This window comes from Leuciscus leuciscus (assembly GCF_965113295.1).
Source record: "Leuciscus leuciscus genome assembly, chromosome: 18".
Taxonomy (NCBI): Eukaryota; Metazoa; Chordata; class Actinopteri; order Cypriniformes; family Leuciscidae; genus Leuciscus; species Leuciscus leuciscus.
In genome coordinates this window covers 25,474,443-25,495,836 of record NC_138742.1, presented here as the reverse complement: position 1 = coordinate 25,495,836, position 21,394 = coordinate 25,474,443, and the positions used below count along the sequence as shown (strand labels likewise).

Genomic DNA, 21,394 nt, shown 5'->3' with positions numbered 1-21,394 from the left:
TTTGGTAGCTGTAGCTTGAAAAACTCTAGAAGTTAGAATTAGAAAGTTTAGATATTTCAAAACAAAACCTTAACATATTAACCTAAATCAACAGAACTGATATCTGAAACAAATCAGACTTCATTTATTTTCTGATAAACAAGCAGCACATTTACACATACACATAATGAGAAGCAGAATAAGAGGCTATGCCATCGTTCTGGCAATTAAAATTCAAAATGGACTCTCTATCCATCTCTGGATGTGACTAGACTTTACAACACCCTGAACATAACAGCATGTGTAATGGAAACAGCCCTGAATCATCACAGTTCCAGAAAGCCAAACACACTAAAAGTGGAAAAATAGGCATAAAAAAAAAAAAAAATCCACAGACTCAAAAACAACATTATTTGCTAAACCAAACATGCTCAGATTTGTGTATCTGATATTAGTCCCAAAGTTTAGAAGGTGTTTTTGATCTTTGCAGCCACGAGGACCAGGATCTCTCCGATGTTCTTCTGCCAGTTGAGAATGTGCTTGGATTCGGCACACCACAGCTCGCCGTGCCGCGGTTCTGCATTCTCACAGCGTTTCTTTACCTCCTGCTGTTGCTCCTGAGGGAGAGAACACCAGAGTAAGGAGATGAGATCTCACACAAGACCTGGATTCACCAGTCCAACTGCTTGGACACGTCTCGGGTTACGACTGTAACCCTTGTTCCCCGAGAAGGGAACGAGACACTGTGTCGGTAACGACACTTTGGGGAACGCCCCTCAGTGTAACGCGTCTAAAGTACGTATGGAACTAATCCAATCCTGATTGGTGTGTCATGACGCAGCGTGTGACGGCATACACGGAAGCTACGAAGGAATGCCGCCACACAACAGAGTTTGCTTCTGCGATTGAAGCAAGTCGCTCCCAGGTAAGGGAGGCATGGCAAAGGGACGCAGTGTCTCGTTACCTTCTCAGGGAACAAGGGTTACAGTCGTAACCCGAGACGTTCCCATTCGAGGAAACTCGCACTGCGTCGGAAACGACAATTTGGGGAACGAATATCAGATCTCCTGAATGGGGGCCCCTGAGAGGAGGGCTCTAGAAGAAGCCATGCTTCTCGTAGAATGAGCCCTCAAGGCCAAAGGTGAAGGTAAACCACGCACCAGAGGCAATTGCCTGAACTATCAAGTTACTAATGGACTGCTTAGAGGCGGGAAACTCTTTCCTGGGTGACCCGAAACACACCAACGACTGATCTGACTTCCTTCATTGAGATGACTTCCGAATGTAGATACTCAATGCACTGACAGGGCAGAGCAGATGAAGTCTCTCTTCTTCCACCGCCACATGAGGTGGGGGATAAAAAGCCAGCAGAACCGTGGACCGTGCCATGCTGGAAGGGACCATAGGCACATAGCCAGGTCTGGGATGTGAGATAGTTTTAACTCCACCAGGGGCAAACTCCAGGCACGCTGGAGAGATAGAAAGGGCCTGGAGGTCCCCCACTCTTTTGAGGGATGTAATAGTCAGGAGAAAAGCAACCTTGAGCGTTAGGTTCTTAGCGGAAGCTGACTCCAAAGGTTCGAAAGGGGCCATCGACAGCCCTTCGCAGGTCAGGATCCTGACACCCCCTCGAGGGCTGCCTGGGCGTGCTGTTCTCCCAAACAGTGCACACAAAGCTTGTGTGTGTGTCCCCACCCGTAATGTATCTCGAGCAGGGATGCACACTGCTTGAACTATTCACCCGCCATTATTTTTCTTTTGAAACAAATGCTTTATGACAAACAACACCAAATAGATACTTCACACAACACAGAGCGCTTGCTGAAGAGCAAAAGCTAACTCTGTTGTGTGGCGGCATCCCTTTGTAGCTTCCGTACGCCGTCACATGCTATGTCATAACGTAACACCAATCAGGATTGGATTAGTTCCATACGTACTTCAGACGCGTTACGCTGGCCAAAGCGTCCTTACCGATGCAGTGTGAGTTCCCTCAAAAGGGAACAACAAGCAGCACACCCTTCAAAATTTCTTCCGTTATGTTCCACAGAAGAAAGAAAGTTACAGGTACAGGTGTGGAACGGGTGAGTAAATGACGATAGAATTTTAATTTTTGCATGAACTATTTCTTTAAAAATGTAATTTACAATCACTGCATCACACACACACAAAAAGATCTGAGAATAAAACAGGTCCTGAAGAACACATTAATGTAATAAAGTGACTGAATGCTTACTTCTGTCCCATGCTGAAGCTCAAACTTGTAGAAGAATCCCCAGGTGTCACCCAAGTCTGGTTCAATCTTTACCGTCCGTAGGAACCACTCTCTCGCCTTCGTTATCTTTCTCTCACTCCAGAACAATCTGCACACGGTACACAAACACAGATATAGCATAAATGCAACTGAAAAGGTCAGCCTGTTCTTGCAGATAAAAGAAAAAAAACCAAGAGGAATGTGGGTGGGCAAACTGGAATTTAGGGTTGGGAGAATTTTGGCAAGAGTATGGTTAGAAGTCTTACTTGGCCACAGCCAGAAGTACGTGAGGATCATGTTCACACTTTTTCAGAGCGTCAACACTCTTGGTCTTGCGCTGAGGTCTGGCCTCCAAAAACACTGCTTCGGCCCAGAGGATACCTAACAGGAAGAAGTGAGTGTTGAGGTGTGATATTGTGCAGAGGCTCTTGAAGAATCTGTTCATGGGTGAAAGGCATGGCTTACCAGAGTTAGGACACTCCTGAAGGGCTTTGGCCATGAGTGTGTTGGCGATGTTTTTCAATCCCGCTCTGTATTCAAGTCGGACAGACTCCAGCCTAGAGAAATTGAGATTGAAATCACCTACTATTATTTTGGTGAGTCATTAAACCTTGGCTTGAACAAAAAGTAGTTCTGCCGTTTTTCGATGAGTCCTCATTGGATCCAAGTTCATGCCTCACATGGTACTGTGATGAGAACTCAGCTTATGAATATCAATTAGGTAACATGATATTCACCTATTAAGTTTGAAAACTGAAAGGCCGGGATTAGCAATTAGTTGCTAGGCAGCTGTTAAACTGATGAATCCTGCTACAGCAAAGGCATTTCTTGTTAATATTAAATAGGTTCTGTGACTAGATGCTCATTGAATTCTAAGGCCCAGACACATGAATTAAAGATTGGTGTCAAATTGCGTCTGAATCAAAAGTTGGGTTTGAATACACTGCAAAGACTACAGTCAACGTCCAACTAGCCGTATGTTTTACACCAGCGTGAGAGGAAATAACTCTCCATACCAGCAGGTGGCAGTGGTCTAAATTCGTAACTAAGCGCTTACGTTTTGAGCCTGCGAGAGATAAATAACTCTCCTTGCCAGCAGGTGACAGTAGTCTAAATTCGTAACTAAGCGCTTACGTTTTGAGCCTGCAAGAGGTAAATAACTTTCCTTGCCAGCAGGTGGCAGTAGTCTATATTTGTAACTAAGCGCTTACGTTTTGAGCCTGCGAGAGATAAATAACTCTCCTTGCCAGCAGGTGACAGTAGTCTATATTCGTTATTCAGCGCTTACGTTTTGAGCCTGCGAGAGATAAATAACTCTCCTTGCCAGCAGGTGACAGTAGTCTATATTCGTTATTCAGCGCTTACGTTTTGAGCCTGCGAGAGATAAATAACTCTCCTTGCCAGCAGGTGACAGTAGTCTATATTTGTAACTAAGTGCTTACGTTTTGAGCCTGCGAGAGATAAATAACTCTCCTTGCCAGCAGGTGACAGTAGTCTATATTCGTTATTCAGCGCTTACGTTTTGAGCCTGCAAGAGATAAATAACTCCTTGCCAGCAGGTGGCAGTAGTCTATATTCGTAACTAAGCACTTACGTTTTGAGCCTGCGAGAGATAAATAACTCTCCTTGCCAGCAGGTGACAGTGGTCTATATTTGTAACTAAGCGCTTACGTTTTGAGCCTGCGAGAGATAAATAACTTTCCTTGCCAGCAGGTGGCAGTAGTCTATATTTGTAACTAAGCGCTTACGTTTTGAGCCTGCGAGAGATAAATAACTCTCCTTGCCAGCAGGTGATAGTAGTCTATATTCGTTATTCAGCGCTTACGTTTTGAGCCTGCGAGAGATAAATAACTCTCCTTGCCAGCAGGTGACAGTAGTCTATATTCGTTATTCAGCGCTTATGTTTTGAGCCTGCGAGAGATAAATATCTCTCCTTGCCAGCAGGCGGCAGTAGTCCATATCTGAAATTTGAAAAGGGGAAAACGGAAGAGCTAAGACCGCGGATATACAAACAAAGCAGCAATTAATCATATTGATCAGTTGGTCATCACTTTTTTCATTCCAGACAACCATGTCATTGTGAAAATATTTGCATATTGATTAATGCTCAGATGACAGATGAGATGAAGTCATTTGCTTGCCTTTGTCACTTGTGTTTTTCTTGAGCACTGAGTCGCTACCTGAACAGCCAGTCAGTTACCTCTCTCACCAACGGGCTTCACTGCTGACATGCCAGGGGTCCAACTATTGCCAAAAAAACTGAGCTGACAAGACGCTCAACAATGGCCCGAAATTGTCCGACTGTTGGTTTGGTGTCACTCTGGCCTTTATGTGGCAACGTCAGACCAAGTGAATTAATATTCATGAGCTGAGCCTTTGCCATAGTAGAATACATAATTTTGCTACCTGCATATGAATTTAGTCCGCAATGAATCTGTAGACTCATTATTCTTACCAAAGCTCAGGGCTTTGTGGATTCTTGAGGCGTGCTTTCTCCAAGATGGCTCGAGCACGCGTGAGCTGCCCAACTCTCTCCTCCAGCCGAGACAGGAGGACCCATAATGACATGGAATGAGGGCACTTCTTCAGCTGAACGGATACATTAGAAGAACATTATGACAACAATAGCACTTTTTTTTACACATTTTCACTGAAAAAACAAGTTTGTTCTTAATATTATTTGGACTTTGGTTTTGCATTACTTGAAAACCTTCACTCTAAAAGGTTAAATTATGGTAAAGCATCTCTAGATCCCCAAAACGTACTCCCTGGTTGTAGGCCTCCCTTGCTTTGTCGATGCTCTCTGACTGTTCCTCGATCTGTCCTCTCATCATCCAGAGTTTGGGGAAATCCTCGTAGTGCTTTAGGGCCTCTGTACACAACTCCTGTGCTGCTTCAATATTACCCAGCACCCACTCCAGCTTCACCGACTTCATAAACACCTACAAATAACACATAAAGCAGTTATAACAACTCATATAAAGCTTTTAACAGTCTTTAAAGTCTTTCTGATGTAGGTGTCATTTTGAACATGACTTTTGAGGGTGTGTGAAACGCATAGTGTCTGTAAGTGCGAAAAAATAGCCAGGGCGATTTTCATGATGCCTTTCCCGTATGAAGCTCACATGGCTAGTTTCCATAGGTGCAGGAAATCATAAATTGCGTGTTGTTTGGTTTTTTTGATAACATTAGCACTTATGAGGAATCCTGCCAAGTGCTCGAGGTACATTTGATCCTTTGATATTTGTATAGATGCTGACACTCTTTACTGGAGCCAAAAGTTAAACAAGCCCAGGCAGGAGGCTATTCTAGCACCTTCTATTCTCTATTTGCTCCCAAAAATCCCACAGTACTTCTGTGTTACATCTGCTGTGAGCTGCTTACCAATCCACTTAAAGAGCTCATTTGACATAATCCCTAGACACATTTGTGTAGTTATCGTGTAAAAACAATACTGTGCAAAGTCACCAACACTGAATCAATAAACATTCGTAAATAGAACTGGCTTCATGCTTGTTGTTTCGCATCTCTCTCGTGTCGAACTCAGTGACACGCAGACATGTTCATAACTCTCCGATGCGGAGTCCATATTTTTCAAGTCCAAGTTGTCATGTCTCAACACTTAATCTTTTATGGCAAGTTCAAGTAAAGTCTAAAACAGCTTTTGATTTTTTTTTATGAGAGTGGGGTAAAATGAGTCAGTGGGTAAGCTGTGTCAGCCCCTTAATCTAGCAAACCATGTGATGATATATATAAATAAATAAAAAATTACATACATACATGCATACATACTCATTATAACACATAATTTATATATATGTGTGTGTGTGTGTATGTGTGTATGCATGTATGTGTATGTGTAATATATATAATAATTTTCTTTTATTTTAAGGTTAATTGAAATGTAAATCAGTCACACATTCGGCAAAGATTCAAATCAACCCTTCACATGATGCCTAACATGAGGCAAGGTATCACTGGTTCTTTTTAGGTATATTAAGTTACTAGGTTCTTATCTAGGTTTATTAAGTTTAACCTCATCTCGGCTGACATGTGTATGTGCATGTGCTGCCTCACAGATTCACTTAAATTTAGCCTACTTTCCGCGCACCAACCCGTCATGCCATGGTACGCTTCCAAAACAAGCAAAACAGAAAAATCTCTTTTCATTAGCCATGCCTTTGTAAATCGTCTTCCTGCTAGTGTCACATTCAAAACCCTGTTGCACAAGCACTTTTACAGGGAGACTCACCCTTCATCTACATCTCATCGCTTATCTCTTTAAATCAAAATAAAAGAGAAATCACAACAACTTGCAGAACCGAAACTGTGTTCCCGGCAGATGGGTGTCCCCAGCATGACATAGCAGCAGTTACACCTATCTGACACTCAGTGGGCTGGTCTGAACACTGGGCCGCTCACCCTGGCAGTGGGGGCGCTGCTTCGGGCCTTGGCCAGCAGCCTGCGCGCCCTCTCGTACTCGTTATTCTCCGATTCCAGCTTCACGGCAGCCAGCCAGATCTCTTCACTGTTGGGGTTAGCCTAACACAAAGAGAGTGACAGAAAGAGGAGGGATGAGTTTTTACTGGCCTTCATCCCAGTGAACACTTCAATACTGCAAAAAGTGGAACGATTAGTTTCAGGAAATGAGTGTGCACTCAGAGCACTGATACGCAGTTCAGCTTTAGATTTTTTTGTTGTTGTTCTGCTTCTTTAATTTTAAGTTTTGTTTGGTTGAAGTGTTCTTTCAGTTATGACTAGACCAGTTATGACACTGAATCTGCAATGTTTTTACAGTTTTTACTATCGAATTCTCTAATGCTCACCAAGGCTGTTTAAAAAAAGAATTATATAATAATTAGAAAATAATATATATATATATATATATATATATATTTTTTTTTTTAAATCTAATAACGGTAATATTTCTATTTATTTGTTGTCAATTAAAAATGGCTTTAAAATAAAATAAAATACATAAAGACAGTTAAGTGTGAAGACAACAGTCACCACTATTCTTTACAAGTATTTAGTGAATTGCTTTTGTACAAATAAGTGCATGTTGTGCAGTTGCTTCATGATTACAATGCTGTGGTGTTAATTATATATAATAAAAATAGAAACGGCTGCCACTAATTATGTAGTCATGGATCTTGAAGAGCTGACAGGGAAAAGCCACTTACCTGGAAAGCCAAAGCAAGGATACTTCTGGCTGCAGGAACGTCTCCGGCCAACCATTTAGATTTAGCACCCATGAGCCATAACACCTCAGCCTTGGGACAGTGAGCAACGGCCCTCTGCAACAGAGCCTCCAACGACTCTCTGAAAGAAAGAGATTCAAATCAGTTTAAATCAAAGTCTAATGGTCTAGAACAAATACAAGTGGGCAAACACAAATAGGCCTTGTTGTCTTCCTGTCTCCATAGTGCCTGAAATTCAGTTCAGCCAGTGAGACTTGAAGAGGAAGTGAGAGGAAGTGAGTATTTCTCACCGTGTACCGTTGTTCTTCTCAAAGTAAGCGGCCCTCAGCCAGACGCTCTTCTTGCTGGGGAAGACCTGGAGCGCATGAGCGTAGATGGCACGAGCACACTCTAGAGCCCCATGAGACACACACTACAGCAAAAACAACAGCCAATCAGCATCAGATATCACAGTAATCACATCCAGCTGTAGTACTGCTGAAAAAGACATTAAATCTTGTAATATAGCATCATAAATGATTGGAAACGGTTGTAATAAACAAATATGTGGTGCTGATTGAAAACAACGTGGGCGCGTGAAGGTGAGAGGATGTTTACACTGTCTGCGTCCTCCATCCATGTGTGTTTGCAGTCCTCCTCTTCAATGCCAATTCCAATCACAGCTCTGATCACAGCCTGACATGTGGCCACGCTGCCAGCCTTATCACACTCCTCTGCATCCTGAGACGGGATAACAAAACAGACATCAGTTACAAATCAACAGCCTGATATTGCCTGCGTGCAGAAGCATTCAAATATTTTTCTCTGATCTGGCAAAGCAGCTTAACTGAGAAATTTAACTCAATCCAGACTGGATTTTTCACTTTTTTTATTTTTTTTTTTATTAAAATCCTCAGATAATAGCTTTCATTGAAAAATATACATGACAAGTAGTTAGTAAAGCCAGAGAACCTCTTAAACATGAAATCTAGCTCGTCAGACCTGAATCCATTGTTCACGGTTTATCTCCACGCCGTTGGCTCTCAGAGATGTGATGGCTCTGTCGATGATCTTCTCCACCATCTGTGTGTTGCCGTTGGCCTCCTCCAGCTTGGCAGCGGTGATCCAGATATGCCGGTCAGTGGGAATGTTTTCACGGGCCTTGTTCAGAACGCGACGGGCATTCTCATAGGTTTCTAATCGGGCCAGAGCCAGCCAGAGCTACGGGAGACAAGGAAAACACTGTTAGAGCAATCTGATTTATGGCCCATAAACAGGTTTATGGGTTTTGGCTGATTAGGACCGTTTGAGTGTGTGTGTGTGTGTGTGTGTGTGTGTGTGTGTGTACACGTACAACCATGTTTGTGAGGAACAGGGGCCGGTTGCATTAAAGGGATACTCCAGGATTTAGCATTAAGCTTTGTATTAGAAGAAAACCTGTAGTATTTTCGAATTACCGTGCTTTCTACCCTCATGTCCCCCTGAGACGAGAGATTTATGTATTTTTTGTCTGGAAAAAATCCTCCGATGACACAAAAATTGTCATTTTGCGTCATCAGAGTATTTTTTGGCCAGAGGCTAAAGACTACAGCCAGTAGTAGGGGCTGTCCCGCATGTTCTCAACCCGCCCATAGAGGGTGGGATCTCACTCACAGAATGTACACATAGTTTCAGCCGTCATTCTTTGGAAGCTAAGCTCGCAGGCTCTTGTTCTGTGGAGAAAGCTGAGTATTAGGGGTTACCATCCTCTTTTTCCCGGACATGTCCGGCCGTCGAGATCGTCCAAAATGTCCGGGATTCGGCTTTTGCTTTCTGCAGTCGCCATTCATTGTTTACATGCACACCTTTTGTTTCAATCTAACTGAATTCATTCCAATTGGTGAATCTGAATGTAGTGTTTACGTGAACGCTAAACAAGTGATCAGTCGATGTGCGTTTTAACATTGCTAAGAAAATTCCCGCTCCTCCGTGAGAGATATGAGACCGGTGCGTCTCGGTGTCGGTCATCAGATATCACGCCACCGGCCTCGCGCTGTTCTCCCGCGCCCCTCAGCCTCGTCCTGCTCACCACAGTAAACATAATGAATGGCGACTGTAGAACGCAAAAGCGGAATCCCGGACATTTTGGGTGATCTCGAAATCCCGGGTAAACTCGGCACGGAGACTCACTGGTAGCCTAGCCTTGTTGTTTTAAACTGCGCTCTCTTACCGGTAGGCATGGCTTGGGAGTGGCCTCCTAGGGCAGCGAAGCAAGTGCATTCTGGGAGTTGTTGTCTTTCATCCACATGAGCCAAAAATATATTTTCTGGCTTTTCTCAGTCTAGAAAGCTCCAAATTTCACATTTCTTCTACATAAATGACCTATTTTAAATACACATTCATCTTTCCAGAGGTGAAGTATCCCTTTAACATAGCTATTATTAACACATTTTGGATGGTCCTCACTTTCTGAGAACCTTTTAAAGGTCAGTTTGAGGGTCAAGACTTGGTTTTAGGGATAAGGTTATAATTAGGTTAAGGGTAGGTTTAGGGTAAGGGTTCAGGTTAAGGCACTTAGTGGTGATGGGTAAGGCTGGGTTAAGCGGTTAGAGATTGCATTGTGTCAATGAATGTTCTCACAAGGAAAGATGTACAAGAGTGTGTGTGTGTGTGTACCTCAACACTGGTAGGACAGCACTCGACTGCTCTGCTCAACATAATTCTTGCATCCTCTGGCTCCTCCAGCTCAACAGCGGTCTTCCACAAACGCACCGACTTCGACACATTTTCCAGAGCTGTGGAGACATGCAGATATTAAATAAAAACAGTACATAGATATGATTTTTTTTAATTAAACAAAAAGTGCAGCTAGTGCTAATGTTTACCAATGCAAGTCTCCTTCCACTTAATATTTTCTTTATTTTCTTTTTTCTTCTCATGAAATAATTCATAAACATAATTTTTGGAAATCTGAACTGACCTTTCCCCTTTATGATATAATTTCCTGTTTTATTCACCAAAACCACTTCACTGCTTTTCTCTCTACGAAATAAAATAATAAATCTTCTACTATTCTTATTTTCTTCAACATTAGTGCCACATTTGACACTGTGGACCACAAACTTTTACTTAATCGTCTTGAAACTTTTGGTATTTCTGGCACCGTTTTAAACTGATTTAGATCTTATTAGATCGGACGCAGACAGTTTGTTGCTTTAGGCGAATACAGGTCTGATAATGGACCAGTTTCTACTGGTATCCCTCAGGGCTCAATCTTAGGACCCTTAATTTTTAGTCTCTATTCCTGCTTGGCCAGCTTTTACAAACTCTAGGAGGTATTAAGTATAATTTTTATGCTGACGACACACAGATCTATATTCATTGTAAACACGGAAAAAGTGAGGCGGTGTCATTGCTCACTAAATGTAAATGTAACTTTCTTTGTTTAAAAGGTGATAAAACTGAGGTTATGGTTATTGGTTCTCATCAGCTGGCCATACCATTGGCTTTTATATAAATATGGATCAGAAACAAGAAATAAGGCAGTGAAATAAAAAAAATGTGTCAAGCTAAAATAAGTTTAGCTTTTTAAATATTTGCCTTGAGAGCTTGCAGTGTTATAAAAACACAACGATGATGCACAAGATGCTGCAAAAAAACACAAATTGCGAGCACAACCGTCAAAGACATCTGTCTGGTGCATACATAGAAAAACAACAGAAAAGCAATGTTTTGAAACAGCACTGACCTCTACGGTAACATCCTAACCTGTAAAATGTCCTTAAACTATTATTTAAACAACGTTATAGTTCAAATAATAAGTTGACAAAATTACTTTATAAAATGTTATAACATAAATGTTATAAATTATATATGTTATATAATGGTCTGAACAAGAAAAGAGAAAACGGGATGAATGGAAATGCAAATCCACTCTCTGACAGTAGGTGGTGTTTATGGAAAAGCAGAAATACAGCGGTTACCCCTGTAATTAAAGTATCCCATAACCCCCTGGCACCTGCATGGGCAAGCAAAACCTCAGACATTTTCTCCAGAAAGCACAAAATCCATTACTTTGCAAACACATCATGAATAATCATCAAACTGGAACTAAAATGACAGCGCATCGGATTTTTAATGACACTAATTACTTCACTTAAAGCACATTACTTTACAGAGTTAACATGATAATCACGCTAGAGACATTGATGAAGTAGAACCGCCAGCCTGTTTAGAGATATATTTTATTATAAGGGGGAGATTCAGGACGTTTTAACAAGCTGAGACTGATAGAGCTTTCAAACATAACTAACAATTCATCCGTCTCTGTCACACAGGTATGCAGGAAAAAAAAGAAGAAAAAAAAAGGAGGCGACTGTGTAAAGAGAAAACTGAAGAGGAATAGAAGAGAGACACTGACCTTTCCTGAGCACTCGTTTCTTGGCCCTGATGTCCGTCTCTAGCTCAGCCGCTCTGATATAGATGCGCACAGACTGAGGGAGGTGACGCACCGCCTGGGCAACCACTGCCTTCGCCGTGTCTCCAGGCTGCAGCCGGGCGGCTTCTAGCCAAACATCCTCACTCTGAACAGACAACACACACAAACCACAGATTATACACATACATCCACACTCTATGAAGATAATACATCCACAAATGCACTCTATATTAACCCTTTCCAGCCATTGAAGGACATTTCCGGCTGTCCGTGTTTTCACTGTTATATGGTAGGGGGCTCTATAACACATCTTCTGGAAGAGTACTGAATCTCCAGGCGAAAAAGGAGCAGAAACAAGAGATAGAAGCATTGCTTATGCACATGTAAAATAATGCGATCATCAGACATTAAAGGGATAGTTCACCCAAAAAAATTCTGTCAGTAATTACTCACCCTCATGTTGTTCCAACCCCGTAAGACCTTCGTTCATCTTCAGAACACAAATTAAGATATTTTTGATTAAATCTGAGAGCTTTACACGTAGACGTACAACACAGACGCGCTGCGCTAAAACACTACGTGAATTAACTCGAGGCCCAGACAGAAGGAAATGAATAGTGGAATAAAGAAGTTATTTTTATTTATTTTTCGCACAAAAAGTATTCTCGTCGCTTTATAAACTTAAGATTGAGCCACTGTAGTCACTCGGACTATATTAACGATGTCTTTAATGGATTTTCTGGGCCAGCAAGTCTTAGAAGCCTATGAAGAAGTGAGCCAGCTCTTTAATCAAAAATATCTTAATTTGTGTTCCGAAGATGAACGAAGGTCTTACGGGGTTGGAACAACATGAGGGTGAGTAATTACTGACAGAATTTTCATTTTTGGGTGAACTAACCCTTTAAACAGCATATAGAGGAAAGAGGAAACAGAGGAAACGACTGTGAAGCTTTGGGGGTGTTGAGGGACTCCATCTACGTTTAGATCATCATCCTGAATCTGAATCCAGACATACAGTAGTGTTTGAATTTTTTTTTTTTTTTACGTTACAAATGATGTTTTGTATGAAACGTACCCACATGCAAGTGTTGATTAAAAAAAATACAACGCATGAAGAATAAAAAAATAAATAAAAAAAAAAAAATAAAAAAAGGCTTTTTTCTTTTGATATATTGCATGTTCAGATATTCATACAACAAAAAATTCTGGGGTCCAAGAAGGTTTTGTGAAAATGATCAAATGCCTTTGTACAAGTGACTTTGTGAAAAAAAAAAAAAAGCTGGCGGGGAAAGAATTAAAAACAGACAAAATCTCAGACCAGATAACATCCTCATCAGGGCTCCGGAAAAAAAAATGATGAGGGAGCCAAAAACGACTTTAGTTTCCTCATGCATTTAGTAGCAGACTGGAGCCCTGCTCTGTATGAAGAAATTTGATAAAATAGCTCAAATATAATTTTTTTCTGTCCACATAATTGGAAATCACCAAAATGGTTTGTTGGTTTGCACCTAAAACATCATAAAGGCCCCAACACACTTTGGCCAAATACACACTGAAGTTTAACAATTCCCCATTTACTGCTTTATCCAGGTCTGTACACACACACTTCAGAAACTTACAGAAATGACAACTGTATTAACTCCTGAAAAATGCAAATAGTTACAACCGCTATAACAAAAAATAATAATCTACACAGTGTGAGAACAGGCCTTTGTTAACCCCCTGGAGCCGTATGGATGACTTTTTATGATGGATGGATGCGTTTATTTGGGCTTCAAAATCAAGAGCGCCATTCAATCCCATTATAAAGCTTGGAAGAGTCAGGATATTTTATAAGATAGCTCTGATCGTGTTTGTCTGAAAGAAGATAGTCAAATACACCTAGGATGACTTGAGGGTGAGTAAATCATGGGATCATTTTCATATTTGGGTGAATTTTCCCTTTAAACTACAATCCCTGCAAGAGTGCGCTCATATTCAAAACATGACGCCTCTGTCGACTGTGCTTTAGTTAAAATTGCTAAACACAACACTGCAATATTACTTTGTTCCTAATTGCAGATACCAAAACACGTGAGATGTCAGAACGTTGCAATAGATACCATGGTGTCAATCATCACAGTTTCGGGAGTGAGTCACGTACACACACGGATAATTTATGGGACTCAATCTTGCATTTACACGCGGTTGTCACTCCAGAAACTCTGCAGTGCGTACATGGCCTTCAAGAGAAATCAAAGAATGGACTTGTAAATAGTTCACACGCACGTAAGGAGTAAATGAGGAGGAGCTGGAGAATGCTGGAGGAAGCTGGAGATGAGCACTCAAAATGAATCAGCTGCCAAAACAGCATGTTTGTTCATCACGGGCGTGTTTGACGTCTGAACGTACTGATCGTGCCCAGAGATCTCGTCAAAGTGGGACAGCCAGCGTGTCACTGTTCTTCTGCTGAAATGTGAAGCTGAACTATTAACTTTGATTAATGAGCCTGCAGGAATTTCCCAACACATAATGAAGCTGTGCACACACTGAGAGCAAAAGGGCCTGACATGGTTTCATTTCGAGTCCAAAGTCAGCACCAGTAGAAAAATTGAAGGCACAGCTTACATAAACAAGGCCTAATTCATTTACCATGACATTTTTATGTTGTTCTTGAACCATATTTAACATTTTAGGAAGTGGATTTTGCAAGCTAAATCTATCGCTATAACAACCTGTCAACACTGTCAACATTCCTAAAGCTGTAAACCTTCAATGGTTCGCACACACACACACACACACACACACACACACACACACACACACACACACACACACACACACACACACACACACACACACACACCGCCCCCTACAGGACACACAGAGTCAGGCTATTCTGTTTTACTTTAAAAGGACAGTTTAACCAAATATGAAAATTCGGTCATCAATTACTCAACCTGATGTCGTTCCGATGATCCTTTATCATAAATTAAGATTGAAAAATTCTGACATTCTTCCACAGAAGTAATTCAATCATCTTTTAGGTGAATTATCCCTTTTATATTTTATTACCAGAGACCCATTTGTAAATTTAATCAAGTTTTCTAGCACCTAAATTATTATAAAGGCCTCTAAATACTTCATGCGAAATCGAAGAAATTAATTTTAAAGGCCCACTGAAGTGCCTTGGAACGCGCAGCTTTGTATGATGCGTTGACGTAATTTCCACTGAAACAGGAAGGAGCTAAGGCGGGACATATTGAATGGCTCCTCCCCCTTTTCAAAAAGCCAATAGCGTTTAGTTTACCTCACAAACTGCATTCTTAACCAACGTAAAGTAGGAAAACGGGATAAATCTTGAGCGTTTGAGCAACCGAACTCACATCTCTCACCCATGCTTCGTGACATGCCAACGGTCGATTTCGCCAGGTGGTATTTATGGCCCAGGGGGCGGAGCTTTAGATTCTAGAGAGCATTTGATTGGACAGAAGATGTGATTAGAAGCTGAAGTCCACGGTGATGTCATACAAATCTGTGATCCATTTTAGCAGAAGTGAGAGACTAAGTTTAGAATGCTTATATCTCCTAAATGTGAATTTTGTCATTGTTTTGGAACACACCAGCTTATTCATAACCTTAAGGCTAACATATTCATACTAAAAGCTAAAACACATACATTTTTATTTCAGGGGGCCTTTAAGAGATCGAGACAGCTCGTCAATGCAAACTTTCTGAAAAATTTGCTCTGCCTGGTAAACGCCTTCAAACCACCATTAGTCCGTGGCGATTATTTAATAGGAAGGTGCAGCTCTGAGGCACTTCCTTCTTTGACTTTGAAATCTACTCTGGTTCATTGCTTCTGTTCAGTTTATTAAGGTCAGACGTCCATGAATAAAACCTTGAATACATTGGAGAGCCGCTCTATTGTAGAGCTGCATGATTAATCGTTAAAAGATCACAATCTCGATTCAAACACCCCATGTCTATTAAACCTTTGACAAACGATCACAACAGCGAACATTCAGATCTGCAGTTCAGACGTTCAGAACAGTTGTCATAGGTATGAAACAGCTTCTCAAACAGTCTTTTCAACCACACAGTATCATTATTTATGCGTTGCAAAAATTCAAATGATCACAGAAGTACAGAGTTTATAAAGACTTGTGTGCGGTAGCGATCAAAGCCGAAAGTAACTTGACGCTTCAAATAACGGTTGTATCGATTACATCGTTACACCAGTAGGTGGCGACAAGTGAGTAAATTAAATGTATTAGTCACTGATTCATTCATTCAAGAGATTCACCTGAAAGTGTGTAGCACATATTTACATATCTAAATGTGGCTTTCAGCATCAGTATGTTTGCTAACAGTATATCGCTGCAAAAGGTTTGTCCAAGTTCTTTTTACCGACAAGCAAAGAATGAAAAAGAACTTCGCCTTGTGTATATTGATGCCTTAATTTAGTCGCACCTGACCATTTCTGTTTTCCTTTTATCTCTCACCTTCGGACACATCTCAGTGCCTTTCATGATCAGGTTTCTGGCCACCTGCAGCTTCCCGGTCACCTCTTCCAGACGGGCAGAAGCGATCCAGGCGGGGGGGTGGTGGGGGTTTGTTTCTCTCACTGACTTCAAGAGGAGACGGGCCTTCTTAATATCACTGCGCACACACAGAATGACATTTACCAAATGCAATACAAACAGCCTAGATATGAGGGTCAGATGTAAAACACTAAGTACCTGATGTCTCCTCCGTGTGTGGGGATCATGGAGTTGAGATCGGTGAGATATCCTTTAGGATCGACAACCGTCTGACCGCTCACGGAGTCAGACACCTGGAGACACAAAGACATCGACTGTGTTTACATGTTCACCCATATAGTGATTATTTACAATAACCAGAGTAAGGAAGGTAACACTTTATTTTACAGTGTCTTTGTTACACGTTACTAAAGTAATAACTGTAAATTACGCATAATTACATGCAACTAACCCTCAACCTACAGTAAGTACATGTAGTTAATTATAAATGAACAGTTACACTACAACACGGACAACTTATTTCTGGCTTCGCTAAGAACTGTGGTTAATTTTACCACCATTATTCACATAATATCCCAATGAACAGCATAAATGATGAACTCTGGTCACACAGATAACGTTGCCGGTTCTTTGATCTGTGGCCTCAGTTTTTTAGGGATGCACCTAAAAATGTGCTTTCAACCATTAATGCACTGCATTAGATTCATGTGCAACATTGTCAACATGAACTCAGTTTCTTCAGCAGCCCAAAAATGCGATGCCTTCTTTACCGCCATTTTTACGAATCTGCGTATAACTGCAGGAGCCTGACATGCCATTTGTGTACGTCACAAGCAAGTTTACAACGATTATGGTTGCTACGACTATGAGCTAAATAGCATCAATTCGACCAAAGTTTTGTTTTACATAAGGTAACATTTAATCACAATACTCCCTTAATCTAATCATAATCGCATTATGAGGGTGCATGTAATGCATGTAGTCACTGAAGAAACTTTTGGCTTTCTTCAAATCAAACTAGGGATGGCGAAAACTAAAAAAATTCTTGACCGACCACCGAGCCTCATTAGCCGGTTGAAACCGGTTAACCGATTAGTTTAAAATATGATACGCCATTTGAAATAACAGCCATTTCGAGCCGCGCCTGCAATTTCGCAACTCTGTCGCATCTCTCTGCCTCCTGCTCACACACACACTGCCACTCACGTCACTTTTTTTAAATCCCCTACAGCGCGAAACATGAGTCCCGCAAACGCGGCACCGAGGAGCTTGTATGTAATCTGAGGACAAATAATAATCTCCGTTAATAATCTGCGTTAATAATCTGTTACACAGAACTTTATTATATTAAATATTAATCAAAAATGATTCACACCTTCACAAAATCCAAACATTCAGTGTAAGAGTAAAAAAATGACATAACATTATTTATAGTAGGCTAAGTTTATTTGATTCACAGTTTATTTAGAGTTTTGACCTCGACAACCCAACTGCATTTACCGCAAACAGTCTAAACTAAAAGATTGTTTTGGTTGAATCGGTTCAAAGGAGTCATTAGTTTGCGAATCGGACGTGTCATTAGCGGACTTGTAATGTTACACAACTTGTACGCGTTGTGTGATTATCCCGGCAGTAGGACATCGCGCAAGATTTGTCAACACAGAAAACATTTCATCATTGGATAGGTTTTGTTTTGTTTATTGAAAGTGTTTTTTATGTCAGCTGAATGTGCGGAACGCTTTTCAGAGAAGATAAGGCAACGTAAAAAAGTTTTTTTTTTTTTAGCACAACACCCAGCAGTAGCCTAATTCAGGGGGGGGAAAAAATACCCGAATGCTCCACGTGAAACTTCGGTCTTCCGATCTTTTACCATCGTGTCAATTCTCAATTGATTTTAATTCATATGCGCGAGGGAGCGAGAGTGAGAGCAAGACAGTTTGAAGACGGTGGAGAGTGCGCGCGCGCGACCGGGCATCTCTCTCTGCTCGTTCTGGCAGTAATATACATCACTCAGTAATATACGTCATGTACATCACTCACCGATCAAATAAGGCTTTGGCGAGACACAAAACTGCTTGTGAGAGAGACGCGTGAGTGACAGAGAGAAGGAGGGAAAGCAGGGAAAGGAAATGCAGCTGAATGAACACGCTGCGTGTTTTAAATTGCATAAAACATTTTTTTATAACGAAACGCAATATGTGGCGGCCGGTGTTGATTCTGTGGCGCACCGCCACGAATGAGTCTGTGTGGGAAACACTGGAGGGATTTGTTCACTTAACACAAAAAGATCTTGGAATGAGATGGCTAACTGTAGTAGCGTTTAGTCTACTGTTTAGAGATCACTTTTTTTTTTTTTACCGACTAACGACAACTTTGATCGGTCAACGTTGATACGGTCAACCATCGGTCAAACGGTCATCGGTTAACATCCCTAAATCAAACTAATTAAGTATGGAATTAAAATGCTATGGTGCGTCACCTGACTGAGCCTCATGTCCATCAGTGTGTTCCTGGCCTGTCCGATCTTCCTCATGTCCAGCTCTCCAGCACCGGGTGTCATGCCTCCTGGGTAGGGCGTGTTCAAGCCCCCTGGGAAGGGTGTGTTCAGCCCACCAAATTGCTAAAAAAAGGAAGCATCTCAATTAGGAATTAAATTTTTGTTTTGTATTTTGCAAGGAAACGGTCAAGTGCATTGAATCCTGTATCCCACACTGCAATGCATTGTGCTCTGGTTATATTCATATGCCTTAGACAATGAGAGGTCATTTTATTTTCTCATACATAACACAAATTTGCATACAGTGCACAATGTGGCAACATGCAGTAAGTCTGTCTCTGGTTTACTCCTCAAATTTTCCTTAAAGTCCCCCTGTGGTGAAAATCAAACTTTTAATGTTGTTTATATGTCTATGTGGTGTTTTTAATATGCTTTAAGACAAACCATGTGCAAATTCGTAACTCAACACAAACATCGGAGTATTTTCTCCTTAAAACTGCAGTGAATCAAAGGTTTGAAATCACTGGTGTTTCTGATGTCACAAACTGCCTTGTAACCAATCAGGTTAACGTGTGATCGTCAACGAGTGGATCTCTAATTTGCATATTCATAGAACCACGTACATCAAATGAGGCAAGGGTGTAGAGTTACATTCAAACTATTCTAAGGTATGAAGAATTTTTTTTTTACCCCGAGGGAAAAAACGTTTAAACGTGGGTTTTAAGGGATATAATTACTGACTACAAGGGGACTTTAAAGACGATGTGACCGGTGTCGTAACGTTACTCACCGCTTGCAGTGGGTCAACAGAGGTGTGGTTCTCTCCGGTCTGGAGGTGCTTGGCAAAGAAGCTGTCCGGCACAGGCGTGAGCTTCTCGTAGCGGGGATTCCTCTGACGTTTGTTCCTGGCATCACCCACCTCAGGAATACTCAACCATTCATCCTCGGTGACCTCAGAGAGCTTCCTCTGGAAGGCACAGATAATGCAACAGGGTATTAGTTGACAGCTACACGATAGTTCAAAAGTCGATTTTTTAAAAATGTTTTTGAAACAAGGCTGCTTTTATGTGATAAAAAAAATACAGCAAAAACTGTGAAATAATCAAATTTACATAATCATAATTCAGCAGCTCAATAACAACCCAGTTCCACACAAACCTTCAGATCTGAGAACTGTTGCTGAATCTTGGGCCGCTCCATACGGTATTTCTCAATCTCGTCTTTCTCTCGCAGCTCCCTGCGGATACAGCAATAAAATGAGGCAAGAGATGCTACTCAAAAACCAACAAGCGTTGATGAGAGAAGAAAGTCCACACTCACCGTCTTTCCTTGCGCCTCTCATCCATCCGTTTATCCAGCGCGGCGTAGATGGCGTCGGCCTCCTCGTCGTCTTTCTCATACGGCCCACTGGAGAACAGACTGCCTGCATAGCCGTTGAACTAGAGGATACAGAACAACACATCTTACAAAGCCACTAATAAATAAACATAATTTTCTATATTTATTAAGTTGCATTTTTGCATGCAATCCCATCTTGCACATCAAGTCAACATGACTCCCTTCCGAATGATGTACCTCATCATAGTTAGTGTCGTTCAGATCCTCTTCATCATCCTCCTGGTTCTTCTTCATCTGATCGCCCACCGTCCTCTTCCCAGGGGGTGCGTGCCGATCGTCCACCGGGTCATTGGCATCACGAGCGGGACCAATGTCAGACCGCGTTGTGAAACCCGTGGCACTGCAGAGCACAATGCATTACAACAGCCGTTTTCAAACTGGGGTTCACAGAAAAATGTTAAAAAGTTCAGAAAAATTGAAATATGCAAATAAATTATCAAAACCACATTTTTATATAGCTGTGCTATTTTGTGTATTATAATGTTTCGCTAATGTGTAACTGTTTTGTAAGTCGTTTTGATGTTGTCTTAATGTTATGTTGAAATGTTTATGTTCTGTGATATATATATACATCCCTACTAGTAATCACAGAACATAAACATTACAACATAACATTAAGACAACATCAAAACGACTTACACATTAGCGAAACATTATAATACACAAAATAGCACAGCCTAACGTTCATAACTTTATATAACTTAGATGTCTAATATAAATGTAAAAAAAAAAAACAGCCAGTGTTATTCAGTCAAATGAGTAACGTTAAATACATTGGGATCAGACTGAGGTTATTTGTACGGGTGTCTCACCCTCTGCCCAGACCGGGCACGTAACCCAGCGGCGCAGGCATGCCGAGGAACGGCTTCTTCTTCTTGTTCAAGCTCCCCATGAGCGGAGACGCGAGCGGCATCGCAGGAGCTCCATTCGCGGCGCCTCCGGCTCCTCCGGCCGGGGTTTTGCTCCCAGTTTTCGCAGGTTGCTTCGCTGTGGCGCTCGCCATCGTTGAGCTACCGACAACACGCTTCACTTCCGGAACAACAACAGTCGCGTTTCCGGTGACGTTAAAGTGTGTTTTTAACGAGTGAGTTTAGGGTCACTATCGCCACCATAAGACGGGCGGTGTGAAGTAGCTTGACCTAATTTTTT

The 21,394-nt window shown here is 41.5% G+C and overlaps 1 protein-coding gene and 1 long non-coding RNA gene across 2 annotated transcripts; one reads left to right on the top strand and one right to left on the bottom strand.

The window, feature by feature from the left end:
* Nucleotides 1-102: 102 nt before the first annotated feature.
* On the bottom strand, nt 103-21,289 carry prpf6 (PRP6 pre-mRNA processing factor 6 homolog). Its single transcript, XM_082145058.1, has 21 exons — nt 21,058-21,289; nt 20,423-20,585; nt 20,168-20,286; nt 20,006-20,084; nt 19,638-19,814; nt 18,830-18,970; nt 16,549-16,643; nt 16,312-16,468; nt 11,810-11,972; nt 10,066-10,184; nt 8,413-8,631; nt 8,029-8,151; nt 7,722-7,843; nt 7,414-7,552; nt 6,653-6,772; nt 4,996-5,172; nt 4,686-4,819; nt 2,696-2,787; nt 2,497-2,611; nt 2,213-2,339; nt 103-596 (listed from the first exon to the last, which is right to left on the bottom strand). The coding sequence occupies exons 1-21, from the start codon at nt 21,246-21,248 to the stop codon at nt 444-446; spliced, it is 2,925 nt and encodes a 974-aa protein (XP_082001184.1). The 5' UTR covers nt 21,249-21,289; the 3' UTR covers nt 103-443.
* LOC309480694 lies at nt 3,159-3,580 on the top strand. Its single transcript, XR_014199728.1, has 2 exons — nt 3,159-3,329; nt 3,407-3,580. It is a non-coding gene; the product is annotated as an uncharacterized lncRNA (long non-coding RNA).
* Nucleotides 21,290-21,394: the final 105 nt, after the last annotated feature.